The sequence below is a fragment of the Ips typographus genome, linkage group LG4 (genome assembly GCF_016097725.1).
Source record: "Ips typographus isolate SLU linkage group LG4, UJ_Ityp_2.0, whole genome shotgun sequence".
Classification (NCBI taxonomy): Eukaryota; Metazoa; Arthropoda; class Insecta; order Coleoptera; family Curculionidae; genus Ips; species Ips typographus.
The window spans coordinates 1,971,304-1,993,193 of NC_138425.1; the positions used below are offsets into that span (position 1 = coordinate 1,971,304).

General features: G+C 36.0%; 1 protein-coding gene and 1 long non-coding RNA gene across 9 annotated transcripts in view; one reads left to right on the plus strand and one right to left on the minus strand.

Moving 5' to 3' along the window:
- Positions 1-570: 570 nt before the first annotated feature.
- Akap200 (A kinase anchor protein 200) overlaps positions 571-21,890 on the minus strand; it is a 39,455-nt gene continuing 18,135 nt past the window's right edge. For 5 of the 8 annotated variants that reach the window (XM_081977860.1, XM_081977864.1, XM_081977865.1 and 2 more), the window contains exons 3-7: positions 20,758-20,996; positions 20,607-20,697; positions 2,905-4,257; positions 1,813-1,881; positions 571-1,722 (exon numbers count right to left, since the gene is read on the minus strand). In XM_081977860.1, coding sequence (XP_081833986.1) covers positions 1,702-1,722; positions 1,813-1,881; positions 2,905-4,257; positions 20,607-20,697; positions 20,758-20,996 — 1,773 coding nt within the window. In that variant the 3' untranslated portion in view covers positions 571-1,701. The remainder of the gene's footprint in view (positions 1,723-1,812; positions 1,882-2,904; positions 4,258-20,606; positions 20,698-20,757; positions 20,997-21,890) is intronic. The other 3 variants (XM_081977867.1, XM_081977868.1, XM_081977866.1) reach the window with 3 other exon arrangements.
- On the plus strand, positions 9,791-10,871 carry LOC145727983 (uncharacterized). Its single transcript, XR_014177977.1, has 2 exons — positions 9,791-10,372; positions 10,423-10,871. It is a non-coding gene; the product is annotated as an uncharacterized LOC145727983 (long non-coding RNA).

The following is a 21,890-nucleotide window of genomic DNA, read 5'->3' on the forward strand; positions in this document are numbered from 1 at the left end:
TTATTTATTGTCCATAGAAACGGATTTATTGGTCAATGCAAAACCAATGGAAGTGCAGTTGGGTGGTGCTAAAGTTATATTGGTCAATGTGTGTGATTTAGCAGAGTTTGTATCAGTTTTGTTCTTAATTATTTATTGCTAGAGGCAATAACTTTTTTATGTTCACTGCAAAACTGATTTAAACAAATTAAGTGCACCAATTATCGTTATTATCCAACTCTAAATAATCTACAAGAATAATTTCCAGTACATTATTAATAACAAAAGTGTTCCTAAGATATTAATGCATGTGAATTATGTCGCGTATTTGTAGGTAGATTCACAACTGAAATAAATAAGTAATATTAGCTGTTAATACCTTACTGTCATTGCAACAAACCTACAGGATTCTTTGTGATTTTCTCAAATGACATCACAACCGTAACATCAGTGTCCTTTGGTGGTCAAAAATGCATTCTTTCCAGTCTTTTCATCAGCACATAAAAGGCAAAACCTATATTGGTTGTTTAACACTCCTTTCCTACGCCTAAAAAAACTAATATGGGATAGGTAAGATGAACAAACACTCTATAGGAAACATCCTAATTATATATTTATATTATAAACACATTCACACGTACATGAAACTGTTCTCGTTACGTAAACTACTTTTCGCACAGCCATTCTGATAAGTCGGAGTATTTAAGGGTGCGAAATATCAAACAGCTGTGGTTGACCATCAGAATAGTTTGGTGGCAATTTTAACTAAATTCAATGTAACATAGACAGCCTAACTATTTTTTCGGAAGAGAAATGATCACAATTGGGTAAATTTCGTTGCAATTTATACAATTCCTGGTTTGAGGTGTTGGGATAATTTTGATTTAGTCGTTTTAACACAGTCGTTTGTCAGCCGAAAAAAGACAAAATAAGTGTGTCGGAGGTACCTTTTATGTTTTTACTTTAAATATGAAGCACATTTTATACGTATACTAAGCCCAAAAGGCCCGTGTACATGGACCGTGTATTTCTTTATTAAAAAAGGGCTTATAAATTCTACTCTACACCACCTACTTGTTTAATAAAATCTGTACAGGAATAATAAAAACTGATTTGCGATTATTGTTTTGCCAGTTTCAAGTAACGAATCACATTTACAAATTAGGAGTGATGTAACCAAGTTTTAGTGTGAAGCAAACGAACAGACATGTACCTAAAAAAACGCCATATTTGATAAGGTAAAATTACAGATTTAAAAGTTACACTAATAATAATTATTAAAAAATAATAATCACTTAAAAAAGAAGCTCATCTCTAAAAGATACTAAACTCTAATTTTATTATGATACAGTTGTATAATATTATATTGATAAAAAAACACCGATTAGTCGGCTCGCACATATAAAATTGTCCAAAAGGGAAACGTAGATTACATAATATATAAAACATTTATAAAATGGGTGGGAAGGGGAGTATTAAAGACATTCTCAACTCATTTTTGCGCGGCGACTTGGACAATTTAATAACTGGTTTGTATATTATCATTATTGTAATAGTAAATATTTAACTCTAAGTGTTTAAAATTGAAATATGGCAGTTTAGTAATATGTATTAAAACGGTGGTTTATTGGTCGAAAGTCTCGTCCGCTACTGCCCGGGAATGGTTCTTCTTTTTGTTTTGCGTGTTCCAATTGTTGATGATGCTGGTGTTATTTTAACAGGTTATTCTTCGAGTTTTACAACCTGAAAAAATACTCAAATATAAGTACACAGTGTGATACAAATTTGACTTTTTGTCATCAAACTGAACATAATTAGAAAATGAAAACTTACTGCTGATTCAGCCAGTTTATCTCCACCTTCGGCCGCAATTTCGCACTCTTTTACTGCCTCTGATAGAACCTGAAATTTACTCCAATTAAAAACCTTAGTTAGTCCTCAACCCAAGTGCATATTAATTTACTATTTGCATTTAAAAATTTTTCCAAAATACCAAACTTGTACTGGCGCTAAATTAATGATCCATTCAGAATACATATTTTAATTACTAACACTGCAAATGTTCTGATCTGAATGCTAAAAATCACTATTTGCATTTCCGAGCTAGTGTCGTTTAACCTATATATTTACAAATAAAAATATATAAATAGGAGGATGCAAGGAACCAACTGATTATTAAAAAATTAAAAGGCCACAAACTGGAAAGGAAAACAACATACGAAACCAAGTTGATGCCAATAGAGGATATTAGTAAAAAACCATCAAAAAATTTGAAAAAAAACAGCACAAATGTTAGCACAAACACAATCCGCGGTCGCAAGTCAGGTTAGATATCGAAAAATCTTCTGCGGAGGAGGAGGAGGAGGTTTGTTATTTAAAAATCCGTCTAAAATGCAATCAATCAACTATATAGAACTCGAGCAAACTCAGTTTTTAGTGTCAGTTACCAAAACATACGCTAGGGTGATGCAAAAAGTGTTTGTTTTTGTATGATACAATTTAGAGCGGAAAGAAGTGATAGATTTTAGTGCAAAATAAATCTTTTCCTCATTTGGAGTGCTAAAAAGTTAGTAGAGCCAAAAATTATTTCCTCTATCACAGAATTGATTATATTAGGCTCATTACTGTATAACAATTGCAATAATTATTCTCGTCTGTTTATCTAGGAATAGTATCAACCTAAGTTTATAAGTAACTATGTAGTATGATACTGAAAAACAACTACCTAAACGGAAACTGTTCTAATGTGTAATTATTTTAAGATATAAAAACAACTCTGTGGTAATTTTGACTTTCACCCTCAGCCATTAAAGAGCGGACTGTCAAAAAATCATTAAATGAAATCCCACTAAAAAGAGCACTTTTGCCCACCCAGCAGCAGCCAAAAAAAAACTACTCAGCTTCCAGGCCTGCGCGACTAATCACCTGTTTCGTGGGTCCTGGCACCTCCGTTTCTAATACTGGTTCGTCCACGGGCGACGGAGAACTGTGTCCATTCATATTGCCATTCGTTAGGGAAACTTCTTCGGCAGGCTTCGGTGACGTAACGGGTTCCGAGGGCGCGATCGGTTCCGGTACGGAATCGACGGGAGGGAGGGACAGGGGCGCTAAACTTTCCGAGACTGGTTCGGGCAAACTGGGGAGGGACTCGGTGGAGATGTCGGGCAGGGAATCGGCCGGAGCCACGGGTTCCGAAACGTCTGAAGGCGGAGGAGAAATTTGCTCGGGAGCGGTTTCGGAAGTAGCTGCAGGAGTCGGGGGCGGAGTTGATGGTTCTACTAACGGTGGAGCAACCGGGGATTCTTCAATTTTAGTGGATTCAGGTACAGAAACTGGTTCTGCAGGTGGTTGAGATTCGTTCGTAGGAGCTTCGACTGGAGGTGGGGGTAATTCACTCACAGGTTCTACGGGCTCGATTTCAGATGGAGTAGGTTGTTCTACAATGGGAAGAGACTCAACAGGAGTTGGTTCTACTATTGGAGATACCTCAATAGGGGTTTCTTCAACTTCAGATGACTCAATAGGGATTGATTCTACTACTGGAGATACCTCAACAGGGGTTTGTTCAACTTGAGATGACTCAATAGGGATTGATTCTACTACTGGAGATACCTCAACAGGGGTTTGTTCAACTTGAGATGACTCAATAGGGATTGGTTCTACTGCAGTTGGTGCAATTGGACATGTTTCTACTGGAGTTGGTTCGACAGGTGCTAGTTCTACTAGGGATGGTTCAACTGATGGAGTCTGTTCAACAGACGGTATTTCTGTAGGAGTTGGTTCAACTGGGGGTGCCTCAACCGACGTTATTTCAACTGGAGCTGACTCAACAGGAGCTGGAGTTGGTTCAACTGGGAGAGGTATTACAGGTTCTTCAACTTTAGGAGGTTGTTCGATTTCTTGGGGGATCTGTCCCGAAATTAGAGCACTCTCCGCCTTGGTCGATTCGGCAAAAGCGGTGACGGGAGAGGGAGGATTGGAGGAGGGTAACGGCGGAGGCACTTCCTCGGTACGCACCTCTTTACTGGCCTCTTCAGCTTTAGCAGACTCAGCCGGTGCTGCTTCGGCGGTCACAGCCTCTTTTTGAGGTTCTACCTCTTTAACCTCCTCGACTTTTGGAGCGGGTTCAGCTGCTGGCTGTTCAGCCGGCTTTGTGGCTTCGGCTTCTTCTGGTTTGGCCGCTGGCTCGGGCTCACCATTCGTTACTACAGCCTCTGCGCTCTCAGTTGACTCTTCAGTCTTGACCGGAGATTCTGCAGCTGGGGTGGCTTCAGCGTTCTGAAAAAGTTACATAATTAACTCTATTTGCTAACAATGGTTTGGTTTTAGAAGAACAATTCGGTGTTTAATTGAGCGTCAATTGAATGGAGAAGGGAGTTCCAGAATCAAAGTACAATTAACTTTTAATACATTGATTTCACGCTCTGCTCGCTTAAACTACCTTTTATTTGATAACACAATTGAACAAACATTACAGTCGATTAAGAGTAAGCATTTTAATGGTAATGATAAAAACAAATCTTGACTTGACTAATGTATAGCATCTGTTTAATGAAACTCAATGTAACAGTTGTCTACCCACGTTATTTAGTTTAATAACTTAATCGTAAAAGTTCACAGACCTTTTAGGCTAATGATTGGAATATTTTTGGTAGTAAAATGCCAAAAATTCTTGTAATTCACCAGCCATAAGTAACATCTTCGTCTTTACTTCACCTTCACTTTATTTCAGTCTACCCCAACTCGTGCTATTTTCATACCATCTAAATATAAACATACAAAATGACCGTTTAGAGCTTCGGCCTAATCAACTAGACAACTGAAGCGTATATTCCAATTTAAGAATGGCGCATCAAAACGTAAATTATTGGCATTCGCTGCATTTTTTTAATAAGAAAAGTCCAGTTTTCTAACAATTATCGCCTCTAATTATCGGATGCATCAATTTGCATTAGTAGCCGATGAGTCACTCACTCATTAACCGGTACGCGAAATATACAGTATGGTTACAACTTGTCCGGCCGCGCTCTACTAGTTAGCAAGATCTAGTTCGCTCAAGCATACAAAACAGAGTGCAAAACAATATCTCGATTCAGTAACACAATAGTTAGTAGACGGACGCAACAGATTGATATCAGGACTGGTTCCTCAATCGTAGTAACTGAATACTTATTCTGGCATGCAAACTGATATTAGTAATATGAATGTGAGGAAAGTTATATTACATTCAAGAATGGTCAATTTCTACAATTCAATTCGTTTTGCATTACAACACTGAATTCCTAGGTAACTTAATCAGGTTTATGTCATTCAGTGGTATAATACGTCAAGTTAAAGCTAGACAACACTAAATGAGGCCAATGTACCCTGCGAAAACGTAGTAGCAATCTCAATCCGAAAGCATTTGCATAAAGAAGCTTGACTATCAGGGCTAGCGTCAGGCCTAACAAAACGAATGGGGCAACCGGCAACCAAGACGTGAGGCAACCCCAATGCCCTCGGCCTAATGCCGTCCACCAATCGAAATTGGCTGTTACCTGCGGCGCAGCCTCCATTGCGACGGACTAGTAACTTGGTTGACTTTTGTGCGTGAGGAGGGTTGCCTATTTAGATGCGACTGCGCGTCGAATCCCGAAAAACCTGCGTAGTGTTTAATGTTTGAAAAAGATTGTTGGTTTTGATGTGAATACTAAAAAATACACGAGTCTTTGAAAGTTTAAATTTGGTAAACCACAGAAATGAAAACCAAGTGTAGTTTAAAAAAAAAAAACAGAAATTTCTAATTTAAAATGGGACATACTGAGTATCATTTAGTGCAAAAAAATATTTTACAGATAAATACTAAAAAAATTGTAAAAGCAAAAAATAAACAAAAATTAACTTAAATTGAACAATTAAGACAACCTTGTCCAAAACCAACAATAACCTTTTCAAAATTTCTAAAAAATCACCGGGCACACTTTACCGACACGTTTTCACCGACTCGTTCAAACCAAAACGTTTCGAACTCAACTGATCCACCACCAGCGATGGGTACCACCAGTCTGATGTGAATTCTGTGTGAGTATGGCGACGCCGTGGGACTAAATGGGCGTCCCGGACACGTCCGGTATTTATAGACGATCTTGGGCTTGGTCCCGTTGTTGTCGGTACCGCCACCCCGTGCAAGTACGTTGGCTGAGCAGACTTTACATCTGTATTTTACACTTTAATAGATATTCGAGTCTGGTATGCGTCGTGCAGACGCATTTAGAGGATACGAGATGCGTTGTGCATTGTACGGGCGACGCAAATAAGTTTTTACAGACAGCAGTTTAGATAAACCATCAAGATTGTGGGACACTTTCGTTCAAACTGACTTTAGCCAAGTAATTTAAATAATTTCCTGCATAAATCACCCTGTAGCACTACTACTGCCGATTATGGTCCTAAACGTTAATGATTAATGCCTCTATCTAAGATGAGCAATTGAAGTGAAATTATAAAGTGAAAGATTGATTTATTTCAGTGCTCTTTAAAGGTACTTAGTCTTGAAAGCAGATTTATAAGTCACGCTATTTCCATTCATAAATATTTTTAAAGTCAAGAGTACTATTCAGTTCTGAGGAATTCATATCCTGATGGGTACTTATTAGTAGCTTTACTGACTTTAAGACTAGATTTTTACTAGATTTGCAACGAGATTCTTAAAATGATGATTCTTGACTATTTTGGATCGAAATGATTGATCCAATTGATTTACAATCCTTATCTAACTCATCGGTCATTGAATTTTCTGTTTTACTCATTAACGACGTTATCTTCATTTTATTCCACAAATAAAATCCTCAAGAATTGATTGTACAACATGAATATACCAATGTTTTCCTTTTTATCGATAATTATTGATTGTGCATTTATTTATTACAGAAAGAGTCAGCAAAATATGACCAGGACAAAAAGAATGAAAATCACATCATCAAATTTAGTACTGAGATGATAGCTGGACAAAAAATTTCGCCCAGAGAGAAAGCAAAAATTGAACTATGAGCAGAATTGTCAAAAAGGCTAAATCCAGCAAGTATAATGGATAGTTTACGATCTGAACTGTCCAAAGGAGATAAACCTATACAAAAACAAAATAATTTATATTCAAACAAATCTAGTAGAAATTATGTAAGCTTAATTTTGAAAGAGAAATAGAAATAGGTAAATGTTATAAGTGAGAAAGAAAAGGATGATTTATACCATATAGTATCCTAAGAGAAAATTGTCAAATGGGAATTTACTAAGATTTTGTGTATTTCGATCGTTTTGCATTGCAAGACTACAATCCCGGATAAAACGAATTTTACAAAAAATATTCGTATGATTTTTCATATTCCTTTAAAACAACGAAATGTTTCCTTAAATACAGGGTGGTCCAGTTTTAAGTGTAAATAATTCACCATTTGATAGCCAATCAAAAAATAAGTTGACTTGCATTACGTCATTTTTCTGAAAAACGTTTCCTAAGGAAGATACAGTCCTCCAAATTTCCATTTAAAAATCGTTTTATAGTTTAAAACTGAACATTCAAGACTTGTGAAAGTCCGAATTTGTACTCAATAGTCTAAAAACTTGCTTTTTACTACTAGGAATGGTCTTATGATTCGCTTTCTCAGACTGTCATCCTGGTTGAGTGTTTGAAACAGGCATTCAAGAACTAAAAAAAGTCCGGAAATCAAGACAAAGATTGTATTGTGCATGAGACTCATTTTTTACTACTAAAAATAATATAAAAGTTGACTTTTAATGCTAGAACTGACTTTACTAGGACTAAGGAGAGTCCAAAAGTATATTTTCAAGACTTTAATTGGTGTACCACTCAATTTTTTGGACTGGACAACAAGTCTAGAAGTAAATTAAATTTTCGGACATTTTATTTCTAAAAATTAGTTCTCAAGACTATTATTGTAGCATTTGGTACCAACATTTTTTACTTTTATTACTGAAGAAACTTGACTTTTGGAAATAGTCTTAAACTCGATTTTTCAGTCTTAAAAAGCACTAAAAACAGTCTGAATTTCTTAGAGGTGCTACAATTTATTGCACCTATGAGTGTAGAAGTCAATTTAATAGTGAAGAAGCTTGAAATAACGTTTTCAAGACTATGGTCAGTGGACAAACTGGCTTTTAGGCCTGATAAGTCAAAAACTTTGTAAACATAGTCTTGAAACTCGATTTGAGGCACTGAAAACAGCCTTAAAACATTAAAAACAGTCTAGTTTATTAAGAAATACCCGAATTTTTAGCACTGAGGTGTCTAAAAGTCGATTTAATTGTGACAAAGCTTGGAATGTCATTTTAAGTCTATGAAGAATGTAAAAATTGTTTTTTAAATTTGCTATGTCAATAACTTGGTGAAGATAGTCTTGAAACCCGATTTTCCAAGCTGAAAGCAGTTTTAAAGCACTAAAATTAGTCCAGAATTCGAAGAAAATGAAAAGCAAAGTAAAAAGCACGAAAAGTTAGTTTTCAAGACAATTTTCATGAATCTAATGTCAATGTCCTGCCTCTAAGACTATTTTCAAGACTAAAATATTGAAATTTGTCTTCAAATTATGAAAACTTACTTCAAATGCAAATTTTAAGCTTCTGATGTCACTTTTCATTAGTTCAGTTACATTTTGGGGTTCAAGTCAATTTTTAAGGTTTAAATGTATGAATTTGTAGTAACAAATTCTTGAAAAAGTAGTTTTTATGTCTACAAGTCAATTTTTAGTATTAAAGTCTCTCGATTTGCATAAAAACTGGTTACAAACACAATTTTTAAGCTTCTGAAATGTTTATCTTTTCTAATTCAATTTTCAAAACTAAAGTCTTTTAGTTTGTCTGGAAACTATGAAAACTGGCTACAGCAATATTTTTTAAACTTCTTAAGTGAATTTTCCGTTTCCAAGACAATTTTTAAGTTGGGTTGGGTTAGTTTTGGGTCTTTGACCGTAATAACGTGTAATAAAGTGCTTGTTCCAAATTTGATCAATATTGCTCCAACGGTTTGACAGTTATGACAAAAAAAACGATTGTTTAAACAGAAATTTGAAGGACTGTAATTTCCTTAGGAAGCACTTTTCAGGAAAATGACATAATGAATGTCAACTTGATTGGTGAATTATTGACATTTAAAACTGGACCACCCTGTATATCACCAAGACGTTGAAACATATCTGCTGTAAAAGAGTAAGTTATATTAATAAACCGTTTTAGATAACTGTCGTGTGTAGGTTTATCTGGATGGCCGGTTACATTCTTTTAATATAACCGGGTGGTCTGGTGGATTGATATTCAAGAGCACTCATGCAGAATCCTTCGAGCTCCTCGCATCTCCACTTATATTACGTATACATATCATGAGCATATAATGTTATGCTTGAGAAGGCATTTTTGTTATGTCGTCGTATCGATTTTCTCGTCTAAAATGAGACCGAAACGAAAACAAACCGTGTAGTTCATGTATTTACTTAATTACATACACTAAGATGGGTTACTTATTGCAGAGCCTGACAGTCCATTGACTTGAGATCGTGTACGAATTCCTAAAGAGAACGTCTTTCTTCACTGAATTAATGCATGATTACTGATTTGTTCTGTGAAGCTATCAAATGCTGTGTACGAATCATAAATACATCCGAAGGATTTCTTAGATATCGCAGAAATGATTTATACAATCATACATGCAGAATGAAAGATTAATATTTGTTGCTAATCATAAGAAGATAGCTTCTCTTAAAATTTACTTTTGCAGAGAGTTTGCTTAACTTGTTGTAATAATCTCCATAATATCCTCAAATAATTATCAACAAAAATACTGACTTTCTGTTGATTTAAAACACTATCAAAAAACGAATAAATTCAATATTTGAGCGATTGTAGTTTTATAGAGCAACATGTAGGCTGTCAGATATGAAAAGGTGCTAATTGCCCATAAACACAATTTTCACGTAGGATTGTCTGGTCGACTCATCGTAGGTGTTGAAATATTGCGGACGGTAAATATAGAATGTTATTTTCAACTTTTTTCCTTTTGCATGCATACGGGATGTCAAATAAGACGTATATTTGCCATTCCTCCACTCCAAGCAACAGAGGCGTATAGACAACAAATAAATAGATAACCAGAGTGTTCTAGTGAAAACATTCAAAGATTGTCTGCCGTAAGTCGTGTATTTCTTGCAGGCTTGCGAGTGCATTGCCCATGCAAGAAAAAAAAAATAGGCGGCACAGACGGCAATGAGTTTCAAAACGCCTTCGCATTTTGCTCCTCTACAGTGTCAACTTTAATGCACTTAATCCACGTGGGTGGTTGGCCTTAGATATGTTACCATAAAGTGACTTTGGCTCATTATCTAACTGAAATTTTCAACCATAACTGGTAAGTTGTGTCTATTTATGGCTGGTGCAGAAAACAACAAAAAAGAGCAGAGGCGCCGTAAACGTAGCGTACTACGCCAAGAGGAGCGCGTGGGACTCCGCCAGACCTGCCCTAACATCCGGCCAATTGCCTTAGGAACATTACGGAGGCGGCCAAACCACTTTTGCCGCCGTCAAATACGAACAAATAGCAGGATCGCAGAAACGCGCCTGTATTAACTCTGCCAGAGCAGCTTAGAAATAGTGACGCCACCTACAGGCAATTTTACATAACTAGAAGTTTCATCGTGCAACGAATAGATGGCGCCCGTAGTTCTACAATAAATTCTACAAAGTAAAGAAAGCATAGGGCAGCTAAACCCAGGGATGTAAAATTTACGGATAATTTTTCATGAAAAATTCAAAAATAATTAGTTTTTTACATTTTTGTACTATTTTATAACTTGAAGGTATTTAGACAGTTGAGGTTAATTTTGAAAATAAAAAATGTTCACTTGAAATTTCTTGACAATTCTAGTTTTTAATTTTTCAAAAGTCAAAAGGTGCGTGTTACTAAAAAAAGTGTATAGAAGGTCCGCTCAACGTCACGTGATAGCCCCATTCATTAGCTTTCTTTTGTTACACGGCGTATTTATACAGGGTGTTTCAAATAACCGAGTTATGGACGATTTTCTGGAAAAGTGCACCAAAATTTTGCTCAAATTGGAAATTTCTGCTTTCGACGAGGGTGGTCAAAGTAAGGCTGCTAGAGCAAAAACAATTGAATATCGATACAAATATTTTACATCAAGTAAGCCTAGAATTTAATGTAGATTCTGAAAAATCGAATAAAAAATTATTAGTTTGGTTGGTTGTTAAAATTTGGGACACCCTGTATAATAATGGATTATCTAGGAATAAAGTGTATGCAAATATTTACGAGATTCATATTTGTTTTTTTTTTTTTAAATAAAAATTAATCAAATTACAAGGATGTTAAAAATTCATTAAATCACCCTGTAAACTACTCCATTGTATTGTCAATAACTCGATTATTTTGACAATTATAGGGTGGTTCAATATACCAATTTGTAGCCCTTGAAATTCTCTTTTGACCAACCGCGAGTTATTTACTGTTAAAACTGAGTTATTTCTTGTAAAGTTTGATTTTGACAGCGCATAATTCTGTTATTTTGACAGTCACAGGGTGGTTTAATATTGCAATTTGTGGCCCTTGAAATTGTCTTTTGATCACCCTGTATACTATATATAGTAGAAATGTCACGGTACCGAAAAATTGAAGCTTATACCGGGAATGTGTTGTCCAGAAGGGAGAAGATACAGAACATCTCTTCAATTAAATCAGATTACTATACTTTTGCATAAATTGATAAATAATTCCTGGTAAAAATTTGGAAAATCTAAAAATTCAACAATAATTCGTTTTTTAATTAATTATACCAACCATTCAATAATTTGGATTGATATTGAATGGTTTAATGTACTTTTAATCATTAAATTTAGATGTCTGAAATTATCTCATTAGAATGCATGATAAGTTTGACAGTTGTGTTCCCTATCAAGGTAAATTTCCAAAAATGGAAATTTTCCGACCCGAAAATTACCGCTTTTACATCTCTGGCTAAACCTGAAAAATGTTGCATTTACTCCTCCTAATGTTAAAAATTAGAATAACCCAAACATAAAACTATATCAGAATCAGAATTATTGTTATAAATTGAAATTTGCTAGCAAAGAACTACTTCCTGATTATCCCTCCCTACTATTGTACACAAAACAAACTCAAATACCAGTGTTCTTCCCTAAAAATACGGATTTGACTCTTCCTTTTCGACACTGCACCTAACCGATAAAAGCATTCCACTACCTCAATCTAAAACATTTTCTCTTTGAGGGTTCATTATAGTCAATTACCGCTTTTGAGGCACAGCAACAACGTAAAAAGTTACTGGCGCAAACGGCTTAAGAGCCCTTTGAAAAGGTCTGGTTTGGTTTTGTTTGTATAGAAATTTTAGCCTTTTTGTTTCGACGTTCCGGTTACTTTGCCTCAATTACTTCGCAGTCGAAGTGGCTTTACCTCTATCGTGCGCTACTTTAAAGAAGCCCCATTTTTGTTTACCCCCTATGCAGGGGCTTCGTCTCGATTACTTTTACCTAGTTGCGGTGGATCTGTTTGTCTCTTACCTGAAACAAAATAACAGAATTAATCACAATGTTGACACGGCCATTCAATCACAATTACTACAACCCTCTTTGTTTCATTACAGGACTGGTTTATGTGCTAGATTCGACCCCATTTTGCTTGCTCAAACAAACATTGCGTTAAATTTTAACCACATTATTCAACTCAACCGTTCAATAAATTTAAAAAGTTTATTCTCAACTTTCAATACACTCCCTCAATATTTATGTCACAATCCAGCACCCTAAACCGATCCGAACATAAATCTTTGCAACGATCTAGCCCACTTTAAGTTTCCTTTATCGATACAGCTGACATTGTTAATTTTCGACCTTTTTTTCCTGGATGACACGTCACCTCCACTCGAGAAAATCCATTTTGGCTTTTTCACGCTCTTTTTATAATTTTCCGAATTCTCCAGGCAAAACCGCAAGATTGATGATCTGGAAAAATCGTTCCACTGCATTGTAACAAGAAACCATCTTCAGATCAGATTTGATATTACATTCGGAATTTCTTACATTACATTATACCAAATCGTTGATGCAGAATGTTTGCCTTCTGGTTAATCAACCTCCAGACATCCCAATCATCAATCCCGCGAGTCGAATTCAATAAATAATCGAATTACATTAGAAAAAGCCGATAAACCGAGAATGGCATTTTTTTTCGACCGGCTAATGGATTGACATCCGATTGTGCTACCAGTTTTTGTCGATGGACGTGTCGTCAGCAAGATCATTTAGCATGCGAATAAGCGTTCTTTGTTCAGATAAGTGAGAGCCCCTATTATGTATTATTGAAACGGATAAATAAAGAATTTAGTTCATTATATTGATAATGAGAACTTTTTCAAAGCTGAGGATTGTATTAAAAAGCTATGCAAATAATAATTATTGATTCTTGTTGACAAAATTAGGGTTGTCTACTAATTAATTTGATCCCTCTTTGGATAGTTTTCATAGACGGCTCATTAAGCTGCTTGCTTCCTAGAATTTGCTAAAATTAGTCGGAAAGCTCTTACATGAGAAACCTTAATTAAACTTCTATTGGGCTCAATTTGTCTGACACGGCAACAAGGGAACTTACTTAAAGAGGTTATCGGTGTTCATCCACGTTAGGGCGTGAATACACTTAATAGACCAGTGAGATATGGCAGATGCGGTGTATTTTTTAAGAAATATACGAGATGTTCAAACTAAACTGACAAGGTTTGCCCTCGCCACACCCAAACGTCACGGCGTTTCCTTTCTGTATTGAACTTAACCTTGGTTCGGAGCCTTAACACTGAAACTTTTAATATATTGAAAGTTTAAGCATGCTAAACTGTCGTTTTAAATAGCATTAACCTCTCGACGCTTACAACGTGCCGTTAATAAACAAAATGACATGTTTTTAATTCACAACTAGTGGTAAAGGTGATTACTTTGTATTCCAAAGATTCAGGAAACGTACCTTTATAGTGACAGCTGCCTGAGAATATAAATGAGATTTTCCCTACGAGCTAGAGAAAATGTTTAATCAAACCCTAAATTTCCGTAAACTTGCATTGGGGCTTAGAGCAGAACAGGGTAGTTTGCTTAAAGTATTCATTATCTTACATTAGGGTCAAACGGAAAAGTTGCGCGAACAAGAACTCGTGTAATGCATATTTTAATAATAACCAGAAACAAAGCGGTAGTTTCAGCAAAAGTTTAATCCCAGTATTTCTCGCTTAAAAAATAAGCCCAATGGAAAAAAGGAGAAAGCAAACATAACGGCAAGAATAGCTTGTCGGGAACCCATGATTTAGCGCCCTTAGATTGTTTTCTTTTTGGGGGTTATAGGAAAGATAAATGTTCGGCAGTAATTCCAAAGAATCGACAAAAAGTTTCACTTCACGGTTATATAGAAGCAGTTTGTTGTTTAGAGATTAATTATTACTTTATCTGAAACGTCACTTCTTGCAGCAAAGTATTTGAGAAAATCCATTAATTCTAAACTTTTCGTATAGAAATATTTAGTAGTTGCGCGGATCAAAATTTGTTTTTGTTTTTTGATAACAACAAAAATAATCAAAATTGTCTCTTTAATTACGTCGGGTAAAATAGGCCAAGTTGATTTTAATAGTCACTTAAGGCTAGCTAATTACAAACTCTGCATTTACAAAATTAGTCGTCTACGTTTTCCGTTACTCGGACTTTATCTAAAGAACTGTGGCGACAAGACAATTAAAAATTACAAACTTCTCGGACAAATTAATTTCGCCAACGATGCCCGAAAAGCGGTACAAATGAATCGTTTAGGAATGCGAAGGAAACGTCTTTCTCTAATTGAAACGCGAAGCACATTTCCATTTAATTAAACCGTTTCGTTTTCCGGAAAATTTTGTTTCGACCGGCATAGAAAGGAGATTGTTTTCGTTTCACGATAATGTAATAAGTAAGATTGAATTTTATTTAAATTAAAAACGGACTATGACAAAAAAAAAGGTCGGGGCGGGTAAATATTCCATCTATGAATAGCAACATGGGCCACCCCCATATTCGAACAATACACATCGTTGTTCCTATTGTCTAGAGAGAGAAAGACCGTAGAGAATTGCCACAATAAAAATTGGCAAACGTCATTAAAACGTGGGAGACGTTATTTACCATTAACGCCTAGTTTTACGATAATCAAATAAATTTTTGCTGAAACCCCTAATTAATTAGGGTGGGCTCGAATTTACCCAAGTGTGATAATCCTGAAATAAAAATATAATTTAGTATTCCAGACCAACGAAGTGGCACCACAAAAGCAGTATTTGTTTATCAGAATCAAGAAGATAGAAGATATGTTTTTTTATTTTAACTCATATGAGAGTTGTGAAAAATTTTATATTACATAACTTCATTCATTCTTGAAATATCAATTTTTCTATACAGGTGTGGTAAATCCAAAACCGACCATAGAAAAACCGTCTAACGGACAGAGAAACGTACATTATGCGCGGGACAAAGACAGAAAACGAAAAAAATATCAAGTAGGCCATATTTTCAGCGCGCTGTTGCCAAACGCCAAGTATCACCAATACTGTCAAATTTTGTCGACGGTATTGGCGTTTGGCAACAGCGCGCTGAAAATATGGCCTACTTGATATTTTTTTCGTTTTCTGTCTTTGTCCCGCGCATGCAATAATGTACGTTTATATAGTCAATTTTTTACCCTTTGAGAATGACGTCAAGCAGGTGAAAAAACACGCATGTCTGGAATTAGATCACAAATTTTAACCTACACATGCTTTGAAAAATGAATGATCATGAGCGTTTCAGTTGACATCTGGAAACTGTTTCTTTTCGTACTCGAAAAAAAGCAGCACATTTAGAATTAGCATTTGGGCCTTTGATATTCGTTTAAATCAAAGTGACAGTAAATGTCAACGTTTTCAATTTGACAGGACGACAAAATTAACGTGCCTTTTTTGCTAAAATTGTTTATTTCACATGTTTGATATGCGAGAAACAAAGATGTAAAACGATGACGTCATTCTCAAAAGGTAAAAATCCAACTATATATACTACGTACGTTTCTAATACTACTCTTTAGGATCTCCACAATTACAATGTACACACTGTAGTGAACCCTGACTCACCCTGTATGAAAGAATGACTATAAAGTCTAAGAATCGAAGCAAATAGAGCCGGTAAAGTATCATTGAATACATGGCACCACTCCAGGGTGTGTAAAATATGTCATGTGTCCGATGAGGGGGGCAGCTAGGGATTAGCAAGAGCGTGGGTATGGGGTATTATAAATTCTAATGTATTCGAGGACATATTCGATGCACGCACGCAGGGCAAACGAACGCTTAAATGATTAGGCTCCCGGCACATAAAACGCCCTTTTGACGACGACTTAAATGGATATTGGGTTATCCATCTCGGTTACCAGAGTTATACACAGAAACCCTCTTCAAACGGGAAAATAAAGGGTGGTAAATACCAAAAGTAGTTCCAAGTTGGTGTTGACAATTTCTGATAAAAAATGTACTAAAGACGACTAATTTGGACAAACCTACTTTTTTCGAGTTCCATTATAATCACGTTGCGGTCAACCTTCAAAGCTCATAAAAACAAATTTCACTCTTTTCTGATTAAATCAATGTCCAGTCACTGAAACTACTATTTTGCTAAAAAAAACTTTTGACCGCGTGTCCAAAGCAGTTTCCAATACGAAACGGTCATGCTAAGAGGCAATTTTCCCTATATGGAGACGATTTGCCTAGGCAGTTCCACATATGGTTTCTTATTAAAATCTGGCAGTGTAATTATTATTCACCTAATTTATGGTTCCTCTGCACATTTTAGTGCAGGGTTAATTAGGTATATAAGTCAACTTTATAGCCTGATTAGCATGCCGTTTAAACCTAAACCAGTCTGGTAAATTATATGAGATTTAAGAATAATTGTCGTTAGGCCCTTTATCGCGGTCATTAAAAAGAATATGTAGCAAGATTCAAGTTGACTGAAGCTAAAAAAATACTGGTAGTCTTAAAATTTACTGTATTCTTTCCACTCTCAATGCTTTAATAGATAGATTTAATTATCTATCTACATTTCACTATTGCAATCATTGAATTTAATCAGTTGCTGAAACCAGAAAGCAATCCCACTTAAATACATGTCTTCAATCGATTCCCAGTAATTAGTATTAAACACGTTGATTAACAAATGTCGCGTGCCGTAAACCATGTACAGCGGCGATCACAAACACCAATCAAAAATTGAACGGCTCGATTTAGTCTGGTGCCTCGCGTTTCCGGTAAAGTACGCTGCGGAATGTCAATAGTCACCTGGTGAACTTCCTGTGGCCAAATAAGCGCGGCATATTGGTTTCGATGACGCCGTTCCGCGAAGCACCACCGCTCATAATGGAAGGCTAATTGACGTCCAGGTCATCCGATGATGACGACCGTATTCACTGGACTTTTATAGCTTCATTTCTTACTTCCGTCAATCATACATTTTACGATTAAAATCACATCAACTAATTAACATGATTGAGTTTGGTTGTACAAACATTCAGTACTTGGGAATATAAACAATGCAATATGGAGAATAACAATGCACTATCTATCACAAACAGCTGTGTTATCGAAAGAGGCCGCGTCAATCATCATCAGTAACTGGCTGACGCTTTTCACCCTACACTACATTACCCCCATGTATGACATCTGGTGGCTGAGACAAATTTTAGTACATTTTAACAATTTTAAATACTTTATTGGTTTGTACAGGAAATGTCAAGTCAAAGTTGACTCACATTTCTAGGGTAGGACAAATATAGATGAATATTATCGTGTTTATTCGTACTGAAACTTCAAACAAGTGCAGCCAGTAAAACGTTAATGATTAAAATGTTTCTTAGAAATAACTCCAGTCACTTTCCTCAGGCTGACTTTTCCTCCGAGACATTAAATTAGTTTCGAACTCCAGATAAGAGGAAATCGAATTTGTTGATTTCAGGGAATTTTTATATTTCCGAATAAAGACCAGCGGAATTAGAACTTGAACTTGAGTAGGATTTAAATTCTTTTGGAATTCCTTAGAGTGGTTCGCATTTAATTTGCATTACATTTCAACGTTGTTAAACGGTTCGAGTGTAAATTAATTAAAACAAACAAAGGCAATCGCGATTCGTTAGTATTTTTTTTATTTCCTTTTTTGTGATAAAGTATCGAGCATTCGAGAGCGTACCATGTAAATGGAAATTGAAATACTGACCGCGCACCGTGTGTTTGATTATTTTAAAATGTTTAATCCAATAGATTGATTATGTCGTGTGGCAAATAGTCAAGCAGAGAGAGCTTAAACGTATTAAAATATTTATATTACTAACTTAACGCTAAGAGTTTAAAAATGCAATTAACCTGAATATTTTCAGCAGTTTAATTTCAAAGTCTTCCTACTCGAGAAGATTATTAAGATTCCCTAACGTGCTCTAAAAATCCCTATGCAAATTATCCTGCTTGTCACTAAAAATTGTACGTAACAGTCTTCCGGACAGATTCGGTGACAATTTAAATTCCTCTCCGCCAAGTTGGATTAGATTTTACCTGAAGGGCAGAGAAAATTTCGCTTACCCAATTTATTTTGGTCATTGTTGCGGGGTAATTTAATTGCCCACAGCAATTTGGACGACGAGACTGAGTATTCAAGTGGACGACCACCGTAATTCCCTTCGGTCGATAACCGTTTCCGGACGGAAAAGTGGTTACCCTTGTCAGGTTTTGTATAACAAAAAATACCGAAATAATAATCATAAACAACAATTTTAAAATAGAGCCTCGTCGGGATAAGGCAGCAGCACATCGAAGTTTCAGCGTACGCGGTTACCGTGGAAACCGTCGACAATATTCCGGGATCGATGCTCCCACGCCACGAGAAGTCCTGCAGGATACCCGGAAGTCGACAGGATAGCTGGATGGCTGCCACCCGGGCCTTTTGTTTGAATCAGCCACGTCACTTTAAATCGTCCGCATTTGGTTTCATATCTGACTGATTCGCGTCAAACCTGTTAAGACTTTAAACTGCACGCTGCAAGAGTAAATCGAGCGAGTTGCATTATAGTTCTCGGATAGAATTTTAACGCTAGAATTAACTGATTAAGCTCCTTCGCTTGGCGTTATAATTCCATTTAGTACGGTTTTAATGCCCCGCTAACGATGCGGGAATTGTCTGAGGCTGGCTTAGGACTAAAACACTCTAACATCTACAAAGATGTCATCCGTCATAATTAGACCTCTGGCAAGAATTTGTGACAAGAGAGGCAAATTGTAATCGTGGAGATAAACGCGTCATATCTGGAATTTGTTTAGTTTTCTGACTCAGCAATTAAGTCTTGTAGAAAATATTGTATTATTGTGTTAACTTAACCTGATCATGAAACAAGAAATTCAAAGAGGAATCAGACAAGGGTACGTTTGCAGACGATACAGCAATAATGGCAGAGAGTACAGAAGTCCTGCAAATCCTTTTAGATAGTATTAATAGAAATAACATAAAATGGAACTAACAATTAAAATCAGCAAATACACGGTAACTACAATTGACAACTTACATTGGAAGGTAAGGAGTTGAAGAGGGTTTTGATAAATAACTGGAAGCAACCAAAAATTCCCAATTGGAACAAGATGAAGAGATGTTACAACATTAAGGCATTTAAATGAAATGTGGCTCTACAGACGCATCATTTCTTGGACTGATAGAGTCACGAGTGAAGAAGTACTAGAAGAACAACACGGCAGAAACAATCGTTAAAATAAGAAAAAAACAACATATCTGGACAACATAATTTACAATAACAAATACTCTCTGTTTTACAAGTAATCATGCAGGGAGGAACCTTTATCAAGGAAGATGGCATAAAAAGAACCTTACCTTTTAAAATAAGCCTGTACAGGCTACTTTGAAAACTTTAGTCAAAACGTTCTAGATAAACTAATAATAAATCTAACTGAAACTAACCGGCACTGGGATAACCAAGAAGAACAAAACTAAAACATGCCGGATTAACATAAATTTTGCCACGGTAGAGTTAATAAATATCTCCCAAGTTACCGGTCTAAGCTAAACTTTTATTAGGCGATAATTTATCGGCACATTTAAATTTAATTACTTCGCAAGTTCGGACGCACAAAATACTTCACCCATTACTCATAAACGTTTTCACTTTAATGGGATAAGTTGGGAAAATACACTGGGAAAATATCCCTCACTAAACAAACTTCCCGGAATAAAAATTCTGTAATGGGTTGTCAATTAACAGTTTTAATTTTCCAAGCGTCATAGTCGCAAAGTCATTTAATTACCGACATGGGGTGGTTAAAATGCCTACGTCATTATGAAAAATTGCGGAAAAAGTAGACAACATTCTGCGATAAAAAAAGGCGCCTTGCTCCCCTAATTTATGGATTTATGAATCTATTTATTGACAAAGATCCCCCCCGAGATTGAACGCTCACTCGCACGCATTCTGTTGTCAAGATAAAACAAATTTCGATAAGAAGCAAGCGATAAGAAACTTTGCTTACCTCTTCGGACACTTCCTTTACTTCTCCATTTTTCTCGCTGTTGCTCTCCTTAGACGGCTTGGATTTATCCTTTTTCGAGAATGAAATCGACCTGCGGAAACAATTGCTTTAGTCGCACCAGAACAAAGCAAACAGCATTTAATCGACTCACCTAAACGACCATTTCTTCTTTTTCTCTTTTTTCTTTTTCTGTTCGGACGTTTCCTCGATTTTCTGGGTGGGTGCTTCCTTTTCTGGCGTTTTTTCTACGTCTCCGTTGACTTGTTCCGTTTCCGTCTTTGTGTTCTCATTGGACGGTTCTTCGGGCAGTCCGTTTTCTTTCACCTCTGTTATGGGAGATTCCACTTTTTCTTTTTCTTCCGTTTCATCTTTGGAAGTTTCTTCTTTATCCTAAAATTAGAATTATTTAAATCTTCGCACTCAGAAACACCGCGGAGAAAATGAAAAATACATCAAAGCGCATCGTTAATTAGGCAAGTAATCATCGGAAATGTTTGTTTGCGTTAGCACACCTTCCCAGCAATCGAGCTTAAAAGTGATTCATTGCAATTAGCATAGTGGATGAGCGTGTTAATGAACTTTGCCAATCAGCGGAACATGTTTTGCGGTTGTAAGTTGGACCTGTTTACAAAACATTCGGATTCCAGAAATGCAACAGTTCTTCATCGATTGTGTAAGGAAATCATATTCCAAACACGCACGAAAACTAGGTTGTGAGAAAATAAGCAAATCGTTTGTGTTTATACCATTTAACACAAATTCAGCAATATATTTTAGAGTTTAGGAAGAAGAATGTGACTTATAACCATAAATGCTGACACCATTTTGAATATGTTTATCTTGTTCAACATATTTACGATTTGACCAGGTTTTCTGTTCCATCTCGATAGGATCTATTGTTATGGAACAGTCAGAAATAATGACTTTTTAAATGTAACATTCCATATCGAGGCCACTGACTCGGTAGATCAGTATTTTTTGTTCGACCACGTTTTAAATCCACTACGGTCAAGCCGTAACAACAAATTATACTATGACCATTACTCACAACTCGAACTATCGCTCCGAGGGTTTTTTTAATTCAATGGTTATCTTTAATGATATACAGTCGCCTAAGTGACTAATCTCTTTGTTTTTCTATTTTTACTAAAGTACAATACTAGCAGCGTAGCATAATGTGCCCAATCGCCCTTGAACTCGGTTGATTTGATGACTTTCACCAGGAAACCAGTGAATCAATCTCTTATCTCCTGTACATATTGAAAGACACATCTAGTTACGAAA